The 14998-nt window shown below is 53.0% G+C and overlaps 1 protein-coding gene across 2 annotated transcripts; it reads left to right on the forward strand.

The window, feature by feature from the left end:
• The first annotated feature begins 86 nt into the window (after positions 1 to 86).
• On the forward strand, positions 87 to 14620 carry GDE1 (glycerophosphodiester phosphodiesterase 1). Of its 2 annotated transcripts, none has more exons than XM_056138860.1 (6): positions 87 to 425; positions 5526 to 5701; positions 8996 to 9101; positions 12427 to 12519; positions 12884 to 13095; positions 13950 to 14620. In XM_056138860.1, exons 1-6 carry the CDS (start codon positions 165 to 167, stop codon positions 14095 to 14097), a joined length of 996 nt encoding a protein of 331 aa, XP_055994835.1. In that variant the 5' UTR covers positions 87 to 164; the 3' UTR covers positions 14098 to 14620. The 2 variants fall into 2 exon arrangements, with proteins under 2 accessions (XP_055994835.1, XP_055994836.1); XM_056138861.1 differs by having other exon boundaries at positions 293 to 425; positions 5530 to 5701.
• The last annotated feature ends 378 nt before the right edge of the window (positions 14621 to 14998 follow it).

A 14998-nucleotide genomic window follows, 5' to 3' on the forward strand; every position in this document is an offset into this window, starting at 1 on the left:
CCGGCTCCCCTTCCGGACGTGGCCGCCGCCGCCATTGCGCAGCGCTGGTCCCGGCGAGGGCGCCGCCGCGGCGAGTCCCTGGGGCGTCCGCGCCTTCGTCCTTCGTCCTAGCGCCCGGGGCCCCGGCGGCCCGGGACTCCCGTCCTGCCGGTGCGGGCGCCGGCATGTGGCTGTGGGAGGAGCAGGGCGGCCTCCTGGGCCCCTTCTCCTTCCTGCTGCTGCTGCTGCTGCTCGCGACGCGCAGCCCCTTCAGCTCCTGCCTCTTCACCTGCAGCCTCTACGCGCTGCTGCGCGCCTGCAGCTTCGAGCCGCTGCCCGCGCGCCGCGTCCTGCAGGTGCTCAGGCCCCGCGACCGCGCCGCCGCCATCGCGCACCGCGGGGGCAGCCACGACGCGCCCGAGAACACGCTGGCGGCCATCCGGCAGGTGAGTCGGCGCGGGGGACCCCCGGGACGCCCGCGGGAGGGGCGGCGGGGCCGGGCGGGGCGCACCGCGGGAGGGCTGGGCCGGGCACGCGGCCGACCCGGGCTCGACCCCCGCGCCCCGCCGGGAGGCCTCAGCCCCGGGCGCAGAGCCGGGCGGGACTCTCCAAGGAGGAGGGAAAAGCAGGACGCCGCTGCTGGCCTGCCCGCTGCAGGGCGCGGAGGACCCGGCCGGCCGCCCCTCCCCAGCTGCAGGACCCGGCCGGCCGCCCCTCCCTCCCCGCCCCCCGCGACCCGGCGCGACCGCCCCGACCCGAACAAGCCGAGCTGCTTGGAGACACTCCCGGGGTGCAGGGAAGGGGCCGTGGAGAGGGCTCCGAGGACCCAGGGTCCAGGCTTTGCGTGCCGGAGCCTCTGGGGACTGCAGAGCCCCCGGAGCGCCCGCCGCCGCCTGGCTGTGGGCCCCTACCCGGGGAGGGGGTCACCGGAACCTCAGGTGGCTGCGCGCGCGGGTGGGGGAAGCCTCGGGCGGTTGGGAGTCTTAAAATGACAGGGCCAGGTCGATTGGCCTGCCAAGACGGTGGCTTTTGAGCCGAAGATTGGAATGATTAGCAGGAACCAGCTAGGGAGCCGGGGCAGGGGTGGGGGTGAGTGTCCTGGAACAGGTGCCCGCAAGTGCCCAGGCCCTGCCCTGGGAATGGGAGGACAAGCTCCCAGTTCAGTCACTGGTTTGTAGAGCTGCCTGATGGCGGGTCAGTGGCCTGACTTGGCGGCTGTATTCTGTCCCTGGGGGGAGGAAATGTGAAGTAGAGGCTTAGGCGAGAGTGGGTCTCTAACCAGACCGGGCAAAGGAGCTGACCTGTTTGTCTTCCTGGTCATCTGAAGCATCTCTATGATCTCCCTCCCCAGACCTCCCTGGAGGCAGGCAGGGGTCTCTCTCGCTCTCTCCGCTCCTCCTGGCTCTGTGCTCAGGAGACAGGATAGGGTGCCAGGGATTGAACCCAGCTCAGCGCACGCAGGGAATAATCTCACCCATCCCACCCTCCGCTATTCCTGCAGCTCTCCCGGACCCTGTGGTTCCTCCCAGCTCCAGTCATGCCAACTGGGCTTAGCAAGTGTTTGTCAAGGCACTTCTGCAAATGCGGAAATCCATCTCATCTTCTCCTTTTCCTGAACAAATAATGATTTTGACATGGGGGTGGGGGGAAGGAACCGAGCTCTGCCACCCACGGCTCCTTCTGAAATTAAGCCTGCTGACTCCACTCTGGGTGCTCTTCTAGGTCATTCAGATAAGTTCTCAAGTGTAAAAACTTGGGCAGACCGCCCTTTGTGCAATTAGGGGCAGACCATTGGGTAATGAACTTGTTACTTCAGCTGTCTGTGTCCCCATCGAGTCATGAGGAGAGTTTAGCAAGCAAGGCACTGCCGGACCCCTTGCCTTATTCTAGCCCCAGCCCTGACCTCAGTATCCTCATCTGTAAAATGGAAATCGTCGTGATTCGCTGCCACCTGAAGTGCTCGGGCCATGGTAAACCCCCACAGGTGCCAGCTGCTTCAGCCAGTCTAAAGGTGGCGCGAATCTTCACAGTCATCTCAGTGCAAAAGCAAAACATGTAAGTGTGGAAGAGAAACGGGGTGGGCAGTTAGATTTTAGTCTAATGGAAGGTGCTGGATTGTTTCTAACCACGTTCAACCACCATTTTTGTTTGGGGGGGGGCCACACCCAGAACTACCCCCACCCCAAACTCAGGGATCCGGAATAGCACTGCCAGGTGTGGCCTCAAAAATAAAGTAAGTTGTTGGGTTTTTTTTTTTATTTTAGGTATAAATCAGTTTTTATCCTGGCTTTAAAAGGCCCTCCCGTTGTTCGTCGATTTGCTCGAGCGGGCCCAGTAACGTCTCCATTGGAGACTTAACAACAGTTACTGTGTCTGGCATATCGAATACTCTCGGTAGCTTGCCGGGCTCTCCGAGAGGGGCGGAGGAATCGAACTCGGGTCGGCCATGTTGGCCGCTTGTAAGGCGAACGCCCTACCCGCTGTGCTATCGCTTTTCGTTGTTGTTGGGTCAAGTTCAGCCCTTTTCTCTTTTATCTTTCCCTCTGTTGCCTTAATTTTGTTGATTTGTTTGTTGTTGTGTGGGTTACACCCGGTGGTGCTCAGGGGTTGCTCCTGACTCTCTGCTCAAGGATCACTCCTGGTGGGGCTGAGGGTGAAACTGGGCGATGCTGGGATCAGAACTGGGTTAGCTGCTTGCAAGGGAGGGATGTACCCCCTGCACTGTCTGTCCGGCCCTCTTTATCTTAAAGCCCTTGCACTGTTCCTGGTGCTCATCAGGGTGTTTGGGGGGCCTGGGTTAACACAGCCAGCTGTGCTGGGTGTCACTCCCAGGAGTTCTCGGGGGATCCCACAGTGCCGGGAGTCAAACCCAGGGCCTCAGTCTTGCAAGGCAATGCCCCACCTCTGCGCTCCCCCCAGCCCCTGAGGATGCCTTGGCCGCTAGCAGCCAGGACTACAGACCTGCATTCCTAAGCAGTAAATGGACTTCCATCATGAGGCATGCGTGTCGGGGAGGCCCATGGGGTCACTTTGGATCCGAGAGGCTTAGGATTCTTGTGACCGTCTGCAGCGTGTTCACTAGCCCTGGACACTGCCAGGGCCCTTGCCACCCGCAGGCGTCACCATCTCTCACCCCAGCACTGGTCTCCGCCCTGCTCCCTCTTTCCCTTCCCAGAAGCGCCTCCATTGTCCGCCACACCCGGTTAAAGCGAGGATAACTCTGGCTTTTGTGCAGAGAAGAACTTGATTTGCATAAGCGATCGAAACTCTGTGTGTGTGGGGTGGGGGCAGCATTTTGAAATGCTGAGAGGATCATGGCCTGCTGGCCACCTAAGCAAGGCGAGTCCTTTGACCTTTAGGCCATTTCTCAGCCCCAAGCCGTCCAGCTGGTGACCTACTCCTGCCTGGGGGCCTTTCTGTTACTTTCCTTTTACTTAGAAAACAGAAGTTACCCCTCCCCCCCCTTTTTTTTGCCCCAGACCCAACTGTACTCAGGGCCAACTCCTGGCTCTGCACTCGGGGATCACTCCTGGTGGGGCTCAGGGGACTCCATGGGGTGCTGAGGGTCAAACCCACATGCAAGGCCAGAGCCCTCCCCGCTGTCCTGTTGCCCCGCTGGTTCTCTTTTATCAGCCGGGGCTCAGCCTTCCAGGCTGCCTTATCCGGAGTCACCCACTGGCCTGGCTCTTCACGTTCCCGCCTTCTTTTACAAGACCAAATCTGCCTGTGCTATGACTGTCCTTGGTTTCTCCCCCCTAAAATGGGTAGGGACCCACAACCCACCCAGCCCCCCGCCCCTCTCTCTCTCTCTCTCTCTCTCTCTCTCTCTCTCGCTCTCTCTCGCTCCCCACTCTCCTCTCAGCTCAGCAGTGCCTGGCAGAATCTACTCTAGACTCTCTGAGTTGGACAGTGTGTGATGTCCAGGTGGCCAGTTGAGTTCCTGAGGGGAAAGACTCCATGTTCTCAGCCATCGGGGACGTGCACGTACCAACCATCACTCAAGACCCACCAGGACAGCTGCGATACACAAGACACAGGGCTAGAGGGGAGGCCAGATGGGCTGAGCGCATGCTTCGCATGCAGGAGGCCCAGGCTCAGATCCCCGCCACCGCATGGTCTCCCAGGCACACCGGGGTATGACCCTGAACCACCCCGACCCACAAAAAACAACCCAGCCGACAATAATAAGTAGTTGGCAAATGTACAAAATTGTGAGCACTTCCCTCATGGCCAGGGGGAGCCCCTCATCAGAAGCCTAATCTGGGGCTGGGGTGTGCCTCCTCCTTGGCTGGGTAAACCAGCATCGGCTACAGTTTCAAGAAATGCAGTTGTGACCACATCCTCATTCTTTGAGCCACACCAAGTTTTCTGAGTTGCTCTCTGTCTCCGTTTCCTCACCTGAAAAGCACTGTGATAGTAGCACTGTGGCACTGTCCTCCCGCTGTTCATCGATTTGCTCGAGCGGGCCCAGTAATGTCTCCATCGTGAGACTTGTGACTGTGTTTGGCATATCGAATATGTCTCAGACACCTGAAAAGGAGAACTTTCATAGTAGCCGCCAATAGAACTGGGAGGGTCAGGTGAGTCACTGACATCTTTCAGGCACTCAGGGAATGCTCAGCTATTCCTCTGTTTGGGGTCAGGAAGAGGTAGATGGGAGTCTGGTTAACGTGACATCGTCTTGTTTTTCTTTTGCTGTATACTGCTACGTATGCTTGCACTGTTTATTTCTTTATACATTTTAAACTCTCCTTCGTGATGAGCACTCACGTTCTCATTGTGACAGAGAAGCCAAGAACTAAAGGTGGGCTGGTGCCCCAGGGGAGCGGCCCGCGGCCCCTGTGGTGTGTTCAGGCCCTCCTTTCCTGGTGACACCACAGAGCCCATCCAGCTCAGCCCCCTCAACCAAATGTGAGCTCCCCGTGAAGCACTGCCTGGGTTCCTGCTTGCAGAAGGTGCAGTTCAAACCACCAACCTTATCATGCCCAAGTCGTGTGATAATATCTCGCTGATCAGCAAGACCAGCCTCATCAGGTCTCAGGGACCAGTCAGCGTTGATGGACAGAAATGGGGAAATGGGGCAGACAGGTTGCATTTTTGTTTGTTTGTTTGTTTGTTTGGAGGCCGTATACCCACCAGTGCTCTGGAGTTCCGGCCCCGTGCTAAGGGAACCCTGCTGGAGGGGGTCAGGGAACATGTGATGCATTGGAGATGGAGCCTGGGTTGACCGCCTGCGCAGCAAGTGCCGTTAGACTGTGACTTCTGCCCCTAAGTATCTCTAACGTTAAGCCCTCTGTGGGCACGTGTCTTTAAAGCAACCAGAGCAAGCGTCAGCGTCCACTGCCCTGCCTCCTGCCCGCTTCGGTAAGGGATGGGCAGGGCGGGGAAGCTGCCGTTTCTGAGAATCTCTAAATGTGAGTCGAAGATTAACTCCAGGAAGAAGCAAAGGAGACCACCATCTTCTGGGTGGAGGAAGGGAAGAGCGGCGGGATTGACAAGTGTGCCGGTGGCCACTTGCCACTAATATTGTGGCTGTTTTTGTTAAGGCAGCTAAGAATGGAGCAATGGGTGTGGAGCTGGACGTTGAGTTCACTTCCGACGGGGTTCCCGTCATGATGCACGACAACACAGTAGACAGGACGACCGACGGTACGGGCCGACTGTGTGATTTGACCTTCGAACAAGTCAGGAAACTGAATCCCGCAGCAAATCACAGGTTAAGGTGAGTGGCTCACGTTGGCCTCTGTTTCAGAGCTGCTGCGGGCGGTGCTCACAAAGCAGGACGCCTTCCGACGGCCTCTGTGACAGGCTTTCCAGATAACAGGCAGCAGCAGTGACCACAGAGATAGGCTGGGCAGGTCTTTCTTTTGACACCAGATTTGACTTTTGAATTCGTCTTAAGACAGGACTCTGTTTTGTTCTGTGTTTTTGTTTTAGGGGAGCGGGGGTTGTTTTCCTTTCTGAGTCACAACTCTGCAGTGCTCAGGGGTCACTCCTGGAATTAACTCTGGCAGTGCCCAGGGGACGGGGTGGGATACCCGGGACTAGCCCGGGCAGACTGACGCCCTCCCCGAAGTCCCATGGCTCCAGCCCCACAGGACTCGGTCTTGCTGCTCCCGGGCAGTCATTTTGCATTGTCAGATAAGTGAGAGTCCCCCGAGGTTAAGAGCAGTGGCAAAGGTTAACGCCTCGGGCGGCATCGGTAGTAGGGCGGGTATGATGCTTGCTTAGCGCGCAGCTGACCCGGGGTCCCCAGCATCCTGTATGGCCCCTGAGCCCCACCAGGAGTGACCCTGAGCACTGCCGGCGTCACCCCTCTTGCCCCTCAAAAGAGTTGACTTGTCAGTGTTTGGGATTTAGGTACACTAAGAAATTAGCTGGATAAGAGGTGGGCAAAACTGGTGCCCGTGGTCAAAAGACACAGTTAGGAACAAATAATAAGTGCGCAATTAAAGGACTAATAGCCTGGTGACAGTCGAGTTAATGCTGCTATATTCTTCGTTTGAAGGTTGTCCCAAGGGTAGATCTTGAAAATTCTCATTACATGAAAACAAAAGAAGTGTGAGGTGTCGGCACCCCCAAAAATGTGTCCATGGTGTGATGATGGATGTCAGCTCACCTTCCTCTGAAGACCTTCTCACAATATACACAAATATAAAAGTAATTGTGTGGGGGCCAACTCAGAGTCGATCCCCAGCACCACATACAGTCCCCCAAGCCCCACCAGGAGTGACCCCTGAGCACAGAGCCAGGAGTAAGTCCTGAGCACCGCTGGGTGTGGCCCAGTTTGTCCCCCAAACAAAAGGAAAAAAGAATGATTGCGCGGTATGCCTTCAATTCAAATATGTTTCAGCTATGGTTCCACACAAAAGATGTTACACATTCTTTAAAATCTTTCAAAACGTCTTTTGACCCAGCCCTCCCTTCTGAGGAATCATGAATTCAGTAACTTTTAAGAGCCAGACACGCCTACTTATTGGACAGAGTATATCTTGATTAGACCTAATTCCCACCCCGCGCCCCCCCCCCCCCATGTTAAGCCTAAAATGTTTAGACCTGCGATCCAACAAACAGCTCTCAACATCTTGGAATATTCTACTGTCTGTTTGGTATACTTTGGATTGTGGTTATATAAATCGCAGCTCTTTATAATATTGATAAACGTTCTGCACTCAGTTGTTTGTGCTGTATCATTTGTCTAGAAAATGCTCCGTTCTTAAGTGTTGATGATTAATCCATTGGGTGGTTTGGTTTGTGGGCCCCACCCAGTAGTGCCAAGGGGCGGCTCCTGCTTTGATGCTCTGGGGATCACAGGGGGTGCCTGTGATTAAATCTGAGTCCCTGACCTACGAAGCCCTTTGACAAGTCTTCCTGCCCCCCCTCGATTCAGTCATCATGGTATGAACCTCCCTATAAGATGATCAAGACTTGTGTTTTCCTAGGATTGGTAAACTGCAAATCAGCCAGATGAACTAATCCTTTGGTTCGAAGAGGTTTGGGAGTCCATCTGTAGACCCTTGCTCTTTCTCTTCCCAGATATCTCATTGCTCAGGCGTTTTCAAGAAAGAGGCTGGTTTTAATATTACAACATCATAACCACAAAAAGATGGGGGGCTTAAAGTCACTAAAAGCAAAAACTGCTTAAAGTTAGATCACCCTTAAAAATCTGCTTAGGAGGGCCTAGAGCGATAGCACAGCGGGTAGGGCGTTTGCCCTGCATGCGGCCGACCCGGGTTCGATTCCCAGCACCCCATACGGTCTCCCCAAGCACCGCAGGAGTCAGAGCCAGGAGTAACCCTGAGCATCGCTGGGTGTGACCCAAAAAAAGCAAAAAAGAAAAAAGAAAAAGAAACCGTTTAGGAGAACCCAGGGAGATGTGTCAAAGGACTGAGATGGACTGGACGCTTTGCATGCAGGAGCCCCAGATTTTAATCCCCAGCATCACAGGGTCCTCCAGCACCATGGAGAATGACCTCCAGGCACCAGTAGGTGTGGCTGAAACCCTGTCCTCCCCCTCAAGTAAATAAATAAAAGTTCCCAGGAGGTGTGATTCAGGGGTGAATCTCTCATCTTCTTCATACCTACCATAACCAGACTCATGTCCATCATTGGCATAGTTGTGTTTTCTTTGTAGGAACACACATGAAGAACTGGCCTGTGTAGGGGCCGCGTTGTAAGGAGAGTAGCCCAGAGTTAGTGCAAAGAGAGATGCTCATCCCGAGAAAGGAGATGGAGCTGTGCCTCTCGCAGGGGATTGCAAATCCCCCCCCCACCTCCTCACACCCCCATCTCTCCCGGGGAACAGGCCTGGAAGGAATGGCCGGAACTCACCTGCACTGTTTAAAAGACCTTCCCCCACCCCCCTTCTTCCAGCCAAGGCCTTGAGCTAAGGTAGTTGGATTCACAGAGTAAGTTAGAATACGAAATGTCATCGTGTGAGAAATCTGGTATGAGACACTTTACCGGGAAGTTGCACCGCTGCACTTGGTAGAGTTAACTGACCTTCCTGGATAGCATGCTGTCAGGACAGTTCTCCAAAAGTGGCTTATACCCTACCCCTTGGTAAAAAGGTTTGTAATTATTTTTCATATAGTGGAAATCCAGTTATTTTCTAAAATTTGTAACTGTTGGGATTGTTGCTTTCTTGGTCCACAGTGACTAGCAGGGGACAGAGTAACAATAGAGCAGGGAGGGCATTTGCCTTGCACACAGCTGACCCAGGTTTGATCCCCGGCATCCCATATGATTCCCAAGAACTGCCAGGAGTAACCCCTGTGCATCACCAGGTGTGGCCAAAAAAAGAAAAGGAAAAAAAAAAGAGCAACTGGCAGTTGGTTTCGGTGCATAGATTTAATTACCCTTGGACTTCAGCATGGCTGAGGAAGGGACATTGGGGGGAAACATTCTTTTTATTCCTTGGGGAGACACTTGTCCGCTGTCTGTTCATGACACTTTGACCCTTTGCCCTTTGCCCCTTGCCCCTGCTGTGCATGTACTCCTTCTCCCTCTCTCATAGGAATGATTTCCCTGACGAAAAGGTTCCTACTCTAAGGGAAGCTGTCACAGAGTGCCTGAAGTATGACCTCAAAATCTTCTTTGATGTCAAAAGCCAAGCAAATAAGGTACAGTTCGTGCCACAGAGGCCACCCTGCTTCCAAGGTCACTTCCAAAGTAGATTCTGTTTTTCTGTTACGTGGTCCCCTTAAATTATTCCTTTCCCACAGTAATGTGTTTGCTGATCAAAAGTACGCAGTACAAGAAATCCACATCTTCAAGGACACAGTCAAGCATGAAACCTTTTTAACCCTTGCTAGAACTGCTACAGCTCCCAAGAGTTGGATTTCCTTCTTTGCATAAAGTATTTACAAAACATATTACGGAACTGGTAAAGATGCTCTTTTTGATCAGACCGCTTGGATAACTTCATTTAAAAAAAAAAAGAATTTGAGAGTTGTAAATGCAGCTAGTTGGTCTGGCTAATGCATGAAGCATCTTCAGACATGTGAGCGGAGGTAAAGGAGACCCTTGTCTTTCAAGCTTCCGGTAGCTAGTAGAATATTTATCTTTTACCCTAAATTTATCTGTTCTGTGTGATTTCTGTTCCTTATATAGTTTTGGTTATCTATGATTTGAGCGGATATATTCTCATCAGAAAATTACTAGTTTCTTATATAGATGGCATATTTAAGAATTTGCTTAAATTTTAATTAGATAAATATATTGTAGAGTTGATCCTTTTTAGTGTGTGCTTTCTATCCTTAAGACCCTGAGTTCAACTTCTAGCATCCCTCCCATTAAAATATATGTCATATATATATGATATATATTATAATGGAAAAATAGGGTTCAGACTGGAGATTTGTTCTATTATAACCAGTTTTCTGAGTATAAATATTCTTTTCCCCATTTGGGTAATAGGGGTAATAATAGCTAAAATCTGCTCATCTATGATTGAGAATTCTGATGTCCTTTTGTGAGGTGGGGGGTGGGGAATTGGAACACACAGAGCAATGCTCAGTGGTTACTCCTGGCTCTTAATACAGGAATTACTCTTGGCACTTCTCTGGGGACCACATGGGGGGCCTGGGGGTGGAACCCAGGGTGACTGCTTGCAAGGCAAGCACCCTTCCTACTGTACTATGTCTCCAACCTCTGTTATTTAAAAAAATTATTATTAATCCAAGAACATAGTTAAAACCAGTTATTAACACCTGAATTGTGAACCTCAATATGTACTCATTTTGTCTAATAAACTCCCAGTTATTAACACTTGCAGTGTGGCCCTTAACATGTACTCATTTAGTATAACAAACTCCCAGTTTTGAAGAGAGGGAAAATGGTGCTGATTTAGCCTGATAAACAGGTAGTTCCCCTTGTCTAGCTTTTCCCATCAAGGCTGTATCAGAATGACCAGGAACACCTTTTTAAAACTAGGAATTCCTGGGCCATAATTCCTGAAAAGAAGTTCTGGAAATGCATAGGATGGCAGGGTTCTTATTGGCAGGGCTCAGGTGCGTGGGAGAACACTTACCAGCTCTGGGTTCGATCCCTGGCACTTCCCAAAACATGGGAAAAGAGAAAGAAACCTGTCTCTTTAACAATCACCCCAGGTTCCACTGAGGTTTGGGGGCCCATAGTGAAGCAACCTTCATGTTAATTTCTTAGTTTTCTGGTTGTGTGGTCAAAGGTGTCCCAGACAAAATTGGGCAGAACACCAGGATCTGATTCACCAAAATGGAGTAGAAAGGAGCAGGTGGGGCCAGGGAGCTAGATCAGCGGCGGTCGCCTGCCTTGCACACGGCGACCTGGGTTTGATCTCCAGCACCTCATACCCACCAGGACTGGTCCCTGAGCACAGAGCCAGGAGTCAGCCCTTAGCACCACTGGGCGTGGCCCAGGAGGCCAGTAAGAAAATCACGGAGCCGGGGCTGGAACAATAGCACAGTGGGTAGGGCATTTTTGCCTTGCACGCGGCCGACCCAGGTTCCCATATGGTCCCCCGAGCACAGCCGGGAGTGATTCCTGAGTGCAGAGCCAGGAGTGACCACCTGTGCAAAACAAAAAAAAAAAAAGAAGAAGAAAAAGAAAATCATGGAGGCAATATGGGTAGCACCCTGGAGATGGTGAATCTGCATAACGGAGGGAGGGAAACAGACCGAGTGAGTGCCGGCACCAGGCGCACTCAGCTCTAGCCTCAGGCTCTATCAGCTTCAGCATCCTGGACAAAACGGGAGTATAAGAAACTCACCAAGTTGGTCATGTGGACAAGATGTAATTAGGAGCCATGCCCAATGCACGTGCCGTGAGCCAGAAAGCAGTTGGTGCGCACGCATCTGTGACACTCTGCCTGCCAGTCAGCTGCCACGAGGTGGCATATACTCCCGCTTTATGTCTGGTTAACACTGCTACTGGCACTCACTGGCCCAGTCCACGAACACATGGAGGTTGCAGAATCACTTCTTCATTTATTCGCCAGGCTCCTAGAGCAAAGACACCCCTGGCTTGTTGGGGCAGCGTTGGCCCTTCCCCTTCTCTTCCCTTGTCCCATTGCTTCTGCCCCGTGTTGGAGATGGCTGGGCCCTGTGACTGAGAAAAATCTGTGCCCTGAAATTCTCCAGCTGATTGGCTCTGGCTTCAGCAAGAAAAGCAGAGAGAGAGTGAGTTGTGGGTGTAGTTGGCTTTTCCCTGTAACGAAACTAGATGACAAGATCGTGATTCTAACGCACAGATGCCTGTGCTGCCATTAGTGTGAATTAAACCACAGGCGAGTGGGAGCCACACAGGGGCCCAGCCAGCATCGGCTTGTTCAAGTTTCACTTCCGGCCTCTGCTTGCCCAAAATGTGCCCAAAGGGGCGAGTGGCTTGACAAGATAGTAAAGCCACAGAATCCCAGCTTCTGTGTCGGTGTGGCTGAGAGGCTGGGCAGGTAGCTCGTGTGGTGGAGGGAGGGTGGGCTTCCTTGTTGGGGACCCTGAGCTCAGACCCCAGTGTCACCCCTCCACTGACCCTGGGTCTGACCCAGATGAGCCCCAAGAGCCGCCAGGCCTGAGCACCGTACTATCCGGCCTCTAAAAAGTGTGTCCAGCGAAAAGCCTCTCCGGGGCCAGCACGATAGGACAGCGTTAGGTAAGGTACCGGTCTTGCACACAGTTGGCCTGGATTCGATCCCAAACATCCCACATGATTCCCATGCATTGCCAGGAGTGATTCCTTAGAGCAGAGCCAGGACTAAACCCTGAACATCTCCAGGTATGGCCCCAAAACCAAAAAAAAAAAAAGAGAAAGAAAAAGTATCCCCATGGAGAGTAGAATCTCTCAAAATAGCCCTTTTAACAGCCTTGTTTGTCTGAGCTTCTAATGGAGTCTCTAGGATTACACATAATATGTAATAGTTACTGGGTAGAACATTGAATCGCTTTTAAGATACATGAAATCTCTGTTTTACAGGCAACTGATGCTCTGAAGAAAATATACATGGAGTTTCCTCAGCTCTACAATAATAGTATGGTCTGCTCGTTTTTACCTGAAGTTATTTATAAGGTAGCGTTCAAAATCTTGCCCCTTTGTCAGGATAATAGTGATGACTAAGGCGGCATTAAAAAATTAAAAAGGTAGGGGTTGGAGCGATAGTACAGCGGGGCGGATGTTTGCCTTGCATGTGGCTGACCCAGGTTTGATCCCCTGCATCCCACAGGGTCCCCCGAGCACCTCCAGGAGTAAGCCCTGAGCATTGCCAGGTGTGACCCCAAAAGCCAAAAAAATAAATAAAAATGAAAAGATAGCTGGGAAATGGGCTCAGTTAAGACCCTCTTTGAAGAAGGGAGCTTGGGGAGAGGAGTGTATCGGAGACGTGAGAGAGGCTTGCCTCCAGATGTCATCACTGTGGTGCCGAATTCTCCCGCAGATGAGACAAGCGGATGGGAATATAGTGACAGCTTTGACGCACAGACCGTGGAGCCTAAGCCACACGGGCGAGGGCAAACCGCGCTACGACTCCCTGTGGAAACACGGATTCTTTGTGGTCATGGACATATTGCTCGACTGGAGCATGCACAATATCCTGTGGTACCTGTGTGGGATTTCAGCTTTTCTCATACAAAAGGATTTTGTGTCGCCGTAAGTACAGGGTTTCTTTCTTCCCTTGTTTGGAGCCACACTCTGCTCCCGGTGCTCACTGCTCACCGACTCTCAGGACTCTGTGGGGTGCCGGGGACCAAACCCAGGTCAGCCCTGTGCGAGACGTGTGCCCTGCCCACTGTGCTGTTGCTCCAGCCCCTGTGTTCCTGTTATGTTAGAGTTGCCAGGTCTCATGTCCACGTGGGCACGTTCAAGTCAGTAAGGTGCTGTCGCTATAACAAAGCTCTGGTCTGCCTTCGTGAGGTTTGTAATCAGCCTCTGGAGCCCAAAACACAATCAGCAGAAGGCTGCAGCTGAGATCAGTGCTTGGGAACGTGTGTGTGTGTGTGTGTGTGTGTGTGTGTGTGTGAGAGAGAGAGAGAGAGAGAGAGAGAGAGAGAGAGAGAGAGAAAGAGATCTGGTCCAACCAGAGCAGTCCAGGATCTCCGGCAAGTAAGCTAAACTAACTGTCCAGAGTGGGTGGGCTTCGGGCTGGATGAGCAGCAAACAGAATACACTAGGGATGTGGCAGGAGGGAGCCTGTTCCTTGGAAGGAACTAAAAAACGAGACCGGCATTCTGGAGTCCAAAGAGAAAGGCGTGTACAGGGGCAGGCGGGATGGAGCCGGGCTCCCGTTCGGTGTGACTCGGGAGATGAGGACAGGGCATCCTGAGCGGGTCACTGAAGTGTCTTCCCCGGGGATGAGCCGGGTGGGTGGGCATTCTCACGCGGAGAATGATCGCGTGAGGCTTTTCTTGCTGATGCTCAGCCAGTGTCAGGCCAAGTGGCCATTAGGAGATTCCTGGAACCGTCTGGCCGCCATCTCACCGAATTGGTTGTCCCTTTCTCTCCAGAGACTATTTGAAAAAGTGGTCAGCAAAAAACATTGAGGTCGTGGCGTGGACCGTGAACTCCCTCAGCGAGAAGAAGTACTACGAGTCCTACCTGCACTGCAGCTACATCACTGACTGTCTGGTGGAAGACTGCGCGTCTCAGTTCTAGCCGCGAAGCCCCAGGGAGGGAAACCGAGTCCAGAATGGCCAGCTGGCCTCATGCGGGGATCCCACAACGGCCTCGGGGCTGGCGCTGGCCTCCGGGGGCCTGGGGGCCCCCCGCAAGCAATAGTCAGTGCAGGTACTTCGATTTCTACTTGGACCCACAGCCAAACCCAGCATGGGTCCCCCCACCCCCCGCCACCCTCCACGCTGCCTGTGGAATGCCATATTCCACCACCCTGGCCCGGGACAGCCTGGGGCTGCAGAGAGGCACAGCGGTGCTGGCCTGGCCGAGCCACACAACCCCCGAGAGCCAACAAGGATAAGCACAGAGCCAGCGTGGCATTTGGGGTACGTGGGAAGTACAAGTGCAGGTGCGTGGGAAATGCATGAGTACTCAAGTTTCCAGGTCACCACACTTCCGTGTTTAAAATACTTAAAATACTTGTATTGAAAATACTGGTATTCAGCTCCGTTATCAATGTGCTGTAGACATCGAACTTGTGACCATACTAATAAAGTCACTTACAAAGGGAAAAATGCTTCCAAGCGTCCTGAGATGTGGAGTTCAAGGGCACTGCCCCAGGGATGTTCCAGTAAAAGCCGCTGGCCGCTAGGGGGCAGTTGTGCCCCTGCTTACTGCCCTGCGCACATCCTGCCCATCCGCTGAGAGGAATATGCAAGAACCCATCATCACACAGGAGAAAACTCACCTCCCTTCCCGGGGACTGCGCAGCCCAGGAGGACGTGGAGCCTGGTGTTGGTGTTCACTGTGTCAGGAGCACCGAGCTCTCAGGCAGTAACTCGCCCTCCCCCACAGGGGGTGCAGCTGTTCTCAGGACTTGCTGGGTGCTGCCAAGTTAAAGCCACTTACCCAGGGTCTCCAACTCCCGGGGACGGGGAAAATG

Source organism: Sorex fumeus, unplaced genomic scaffold (genome assembly GCF_029834395.1).
Source record: "Sorex fumeus unplaced genomic scaffold, SorFum_2.1 ptg000130l, whole genome shotgun sequence".
NCBI lineage: Eukaryota > Metazoa > Chordata > Mammalia > Eulipotyphla > Soricidae > Sorex > Sorex fumeus.

Coding starts and splice junctions, on each gene's coding strand:
- GDE1 (XM_056138860.1), top strand. CDS start 165: ATGTGGCTGTGGGAGGAGCAGGGCGGCCTCCTGGGCCCCTTCTCCTTC. Junction 5,702..8,995: donor GCAGCAAATCACAGGTTAAG/GTGAGTGGCTCA, acceptor CCTCTCTCATAG/GAATGATTTCCCTGACGAAA. Junction 9,102..12,426: donor TCAAAAGCCAAGCAAATAAG/GTACAGTTCGTG, acceptor TCTGTTTTACAG/GCAACTGATGCTCTGAAGAA.